Source organism: Hippocampus comes, unplaced genomic scaffold (assembly GCF_001891065.2).
Source record: "Hippocampus comes isolate QL1 unplaced genomic scaffold, H_comes_QL1_v1.1 scaffold67, whole genome shotgun sequence".
Taxonomy (NCBI): Eukaryota; Metazoa; Chordata; class Actinopteri; order Syngnathiformes; family Syngnathidae; genus Hippocampus; species Hippocampus comes.
In genome coordinates this window covers 2,032,193-2,037,591 of record NW_017805221.1, presented here as the reverse complement: position 1 = coordinate 2,037,591, position 5,399 = coordinate 2,032,193, and the positions used below count along the sequence as shown (strand labels likewise).

At 43.1% G+C, this 5,399-nt stretch overlaps 2 protein-coding genes across 4 annotated transcripts in view; both read left to right on the top strand.

The window, feature by feature from the left end:
* Positions 1-3,756, top strand: part of LOC109515279 (mannan-binding lectin serine protease 2-like) — an 18,140-nt gene extending 14,384 nt beyond the window's left edge. The window contains exons 9-11 of the mRNA XM_019868941.1: positions 714-892; positions 2,341-2,567; positions 3,360-3,756. Of these exons, the coding sequence (XP_019724500.1) occupies positions 714-892; positions 2,341-2,567; positions 3,360-3,756 (803 nt within the window). The remainder of the gene's footprint in view (positions 1-713; positions 893-2,340; positions 2,568-3,359) is intronic.
* Positions 3,757-4,473: 717 nt separating this feature from the next.
* tapbpl (TAP binding protein like) overlaps positions 4,474-5,399 on the top strand; it is a 5,860-nt gene continuing 4,934 nt past the window's right edge. The window contains exon 1 of one of the 3 annotated variants that reach the window (XM_019869021.1): positions 4,474-5,211. In XM_019869021.1, the coding sequence (XP_019724580.1) occupies positions 5,052-5,211 (160 nt within the window). In that variant the 5' untranslated portion in view covers positions 4,474-5,051. Of the gene's footprint in view, positions 5,343-5,399 lie in introns of all 3 variants that reach the window. The other 2 variants (XM_019869023.1, XM_019869022.1) reach the window with 2 other exon arrangements.

Below are 5,399 nucleotides of genomic sequence, written 5' to 3'. Positions count from 1 at the left end.
GGTTGGGGACCCCTGCCGTAAAGGGTTGTACTGTATATTCTGAATATTTATTTGGCCATTGGATAGTTGCGTTTTATTTGTGTTAATTACAGTACCAGTCAGAAGTTTAGGCACACCTTCAAATTCAACCGGTCTCAAAACAAATGGAGAGGTCAAGAACTTCATGCTATCAATTCTCCAAAATGCACTGCTGTCAACTGAAAGTCTTTCCAGGTTGTAACGCAGCGTCCACGTCATCCAGCTGACGAAGGAAATACCAAGATGTGCAAATCTATCATCTTGGCCAAAAGTGCCTGCTTGGAAGAATCGAAAACACATTTGGGGTTCAAGAACATCGTTAATTTGAGTTCATTATTCCTTTGGAGTTGCTGCGTCGTCTGGATAACTTTCAGTTTTTACAGTGTAGGAAACAAAGACAAACATTGAATTTGGAGCAGTTTCCAAACTTTCGACTGGTACTGTAATTGTAGGGTCTATATTTTTGTATTTGTATTGTGGGGGGAAAAAAATCACAGAAGATTGCCATTCATTTCCTAAAATTTGAAAGAAAAATATGTCGGGATATACAGTACAATTTCCTGACGTTTATTGAACACCTCATGGATGGCCGCAAGGTTCCATGTGCCACTTCTCATTTCGAATATGACATGATGTCATTGTTCTACTGCCCCCCCCCCATTTTGTTTTTATTCTTTTTTTTTTTCTTTTTCTAGTCTGTGGGCAGCTGGATACTCACGTTCCAAATGAAGACAACGTGACTCTCAAAGGCGGCTTCCCGTGGCAAGCGTTCCTGGCATTTGAAAGCTTAACAGCGAGTGCCACAGTCATTGGCGACCGCTGGCTCTTGACTGCAGCGCACGTAGCCACTGAATTTAGAGGAAAGCCAGATGAGGTAAAGTGGGGGATGCACACCAGTGGTGGGCTGAGGACTTGGGATAACTGACCCAAGGTTGGGTTGAAGATGGGATTTGGGCAGTCTGAAGGGTGAAGCTGGTCGTCTTTTGTGCCGGGCGACATCCTTAACCCAATGCCTTGTTTTCTTAGTTTTAGTGTAAGCTTTAGCTTTTTTTTTAGCTCGTTTTGTGAAGAAAATGTAGAGTCAGTGAATTTGAATCTTTTTCGAAGCCTTTGTGTTTATCTTTGATAACTGACCCAAGGTTGGGTTGAAGATGGGATTTGGGCAGTCTGAAGGGTGAAGCTGGTCGTCTTTTGTGCCGGGCGACATCCTTAACCCAATGCCTTGGGTACAAATAACCCAGCATTGGCTCGGGCCCTTTTGGACCCAGCACTGGGTTAGCTATTTCACCCAATTTGGCTTCCTTCTCACCCGGCAGTTTTAAGCGTAGGGGTGTTCACACGGCACACGTTTGCTCCGGTGCTGCACCGATGTATTTTGTTGCGATATATTTTATACCGGAGCAAATTTTGTGGAGTGTTCACACGTACAAAGCCGCTGAGCGTGTTAACCCCGGTGCAGCCCCACTTGCGTTCACACGGCAGTTTCCGCAGCGGTGCAGAACGATAGAAAACAAAGAGCGGTCGTGTCAGTTCTTTTTAAAACATACACAACTCAAGCAACTATACGCATTCTAGCCGTACGTAATCAACTCTTCTCATGCGTAGCGAGGCTACTCCCCCCTTGCAAACGAGCATTTGCTCCGGAGCAAATTTTTAACCTTGTAGTGTTCACACGTACCATTTTACATCAGTGCTGCCCTGCAAACGAGCATTTGCTCCGGAGCAAATTTTTAACCTTGTAGTGTTCACACGTACCATTTTACATCAGTGCTGCCCTGCAAACGAGCATTTGCTCCGGAGCAAATTTTTAAACCACCTCCCTGAGCAGGGTTAAATTTGCTCCGGTCTAAGCTGTTTTCAGGGCTACACCGTTGTCACTTTGCACGTGTGAACGCTCTACTGGGGCAGCACCGGAGCAAATGTTTCCGTGTAAACACCCCTGGTGTATAGAACCAATTTAAAGGGTTTGGGAAGAGAGTCGAGCACAAGCCAGGCATTTCCAGCTGTTTTATCAATGTGGGTCTTTGTTAGGGCGTGAAGAGCACACGGGTGAATTCAGAGATTTGTTTCTCAATACACAATGAAGCTTTGAAAATGATTGCTATCGGGAAATTCAGGAGTTTCCCAAATGGCCGGTCCATTTCCGGCCTTTTTTTTTTCCGAAACGGTAACAACCTTGGCTTGAACACATCACATATAGTCAGTCGCTCGGTAGACTCTCTTTGAGACATCTGCCAACCGCGCTTGTACTTTACTTTGATCCAAAAGTGGTGAAACTGCTCAAATTGAAGCGCCATTTCTCTTGCCCTCCTTATTGACCAGGTGCAGATAGTAGTGGGAGTGCTCAACGTTCCCAGGCACAGCTTCATGACTGCGTCCGCGGCTTCAGTTCACGTCCACCCTGATTTCCGCTACAACCGTTACCACAACTTGAATGTGGACAACGACATCGCCTTGATCAAACTGAGAGAACCGCTCACCTTCAATGAAATCGTCAGGCCTCTCTGCTTGCCGACCGTTGAAACCCTACACAACAATGGCACAGTGGGGTAAATATTTGCTCATTTTAACCACTAGTGTGTGTGGTCACTTTTTTTTGGGAGGGAGGGGGCTTTCCTATCGTACAAGAACCGTGTTCATAAAAGGTCTGCACACCCCTATTCAAACATCAGATTGATGTCATTTAAAAAAAATGACCATACACAACGAAAATAAAAAGTATACATGCCCCTGTTCTAATTCCAGATTTACGGTACCAGTCAAAAGTCTGGAAACACCTTCCAATTGAAATGGTCTCAAACAAATGAAGAGGTGAAGAAATTCATGCTAGCAACTCTCAAAAGTGCACAGCTAAAATCGAAAACATATTTTGGTTTGAATAAGATTCTTAACCGGAATAAATGATTCCTTACGTGTTGCCGCATTGTCTTGACTTCAGTTTTAATTTATCATGTAGGGGGGAAAAAAAAACACCTTAAATTTCACGTTTTTTCCAAACCTTGGACAGGTACTGTATGTTATGTAAAAGAGAAGCAGTGCATATGAAAAGTTTACACACCCCTCGTTCAAATGTGAGATTTATGGGATAGAAAAATGAGACCAAGATAAATGATCTTCAATAATTTGGGGATTTGTGGGTTTTCCTCTTTTTTTTTTTTTTCCAGAAAAGTTCTGAGCCCAGGCTTATTAGTGTATCTACATCTGTCCGATCCACAAGATCGGTTGGACATAAACTGGACCGTGCTTGACGACTACACGTGCCAGATGTTACGCAACGAACTCATCCTCAGGTTACGCGGACTAATTTGGGGATTTGTGGGTTTTCCTCTTTTTTTTTCCAGAAAAGTTCTGAACCAAGGCTTATTCGTGTATCTATCAATGTCCGATCCACAAGATCAGTTGGACATAAACTGGACCGTGCTTGACGACAACACGTGCCACATGTTCCGCGACAAACTCATCCTCAGGTTACACGGAGACGTGCCACCACTGCCAAACAGCATGTTCTGTGCCCGACACCCTAAACTTTCGGATCTCATGTGCGACGGTGTCAGTGGCACGCCCTTCACCGTGAAGTACAATAGCGCCATTTCTCTTGCCCTCCTTATTGACCAGGTGGAGATAGTAGTGGGAGTGCTCGACTTTCCCAGGCACAGCCACATGACTGCGTCCGCGGCTTCAGTTCACGTCCACCCTGATTTCCGCTACAACCCCTACCACAACTTGAACGTGAGCTGAATTGATCCGACTTCACAAATGCTGATATACAGTCGACACTAACAATAAAGGGAATGATATCACCATTACTGTGCCCACCCGTGGCTACACTTTTTCCCCCTCTCACTCAACTGTCTACCCACACTAAGGGTGTTCAACTCTTGCCAAAGTAAAAAGTGCTGCGAAAGGTCTCCGGGAAAATGCAGTTAACTCTTTCATTCCACAAGGCTTACTTGTGCATATTTTTAAAATTAGGCGCCGCCTACCAAGGATGTACTTGTAGTCTTAAATCTTTTTTTTTTTTGCGTCATAGAGAGGAGGAGGGTCTGATGCAATCTGTGAATGAAAATAAGCCGTTTGCATTGTAAATCATATTAAAAAACGACCAGTAGGTGGCAGTAGTGCCTCACGTGCTTAAAATGCATGCTTTTACAAAAAGCTTTTTTCTCCGTTTTTTTGCCCAGGAATTGACATTTTCATGAAATGTAGCCATTTTGTAATGCCGATTGCTGAAGAATGGAAAAAGATAGAAACCATTTTTTCTGCTGAAAAAAGAGAGTCCAAACTTTATTTTGGTTGGCTCCATGTTTATATAGCATTAGAACCAAATATTCTGTGGGCCTTGCTAGATTAGTCAAAATCCAGTAAAACGCTGGAATTGAGGGAGTTGTTGAGGGGGAGTTCAATGTGGCGTATTGCTTTAATGTATTCAATTTAAATACATTAAAAAATGGTCAAAACATTAGCAATAGCGAATAAAAGCAAATCCAATTTTCACCGAGTGAGTTGTGTTTTTGATTAGTTATCCATGCCAGCAGTGAAGGACCGACCAGAATAAAACAATAAATGCTCTTCCACTAGATGGCAGAGGAAAGCATGAAAATCCACCCTTTGCCATTCCTACGTAAGAAAAATGTCTGCGTTTAACTGAACCGGCCCACATTTTACACCAAGTGCATTTAGGAGTACATTTAGACAAGAGCCTCAATAGTATACAGCAGAGGCTTCACGCTCGATTTCATTGTATTCTGTGACCGAATTTGGAAGCCAATTAAACGTTTTTGGCTAAAACAACCTCAAATGCCATTAATCTTCAGCTGCCACCCCCGTGGGTCGTGGTTTTAAGAAATAAAATGGCGCTGTTGTACAGTAACATAATATGAGCGAATGTAAAGAAGCAAAGTGCTCTTATAAAGTCGACTTAGAATTGGTCACTTCGCATACGAGTCGTGGCTCAAATTTGGACAAATTCTACTTCTTGTTTTGCTGGAATTATTCTCAAGTGTTTTCCTTTCACTTTCAGAGCCGGGCGTTATATGGATTTTGCAAAAGGAGGATCTTGTTTTCCACAGCGACTTCTCTACCACGAGCCTTCGACTTTCACTTTCCCTCTTGACGCACTTGTTTTGCGCATGCGCCAACACGAGCGAGACGGCAACCGTCACAACAGTACCGAGTATTTCAATTCTGTCTTAGGTTCGTCGTTTTTACTGTACTCTACCACAATATCTTGTCGTGTGACTTTAAGAGTTACTTTAAAAAACAACTCTAGTGTGTGTCTGTCTACCTGAACGTAACGAGTTTTGTTCGAATCGAAAGTGAAAGTATATGTATATATAGGTATAGCTATTTTTTTTAATGAACACATTTTCTGTTGTGCTTTC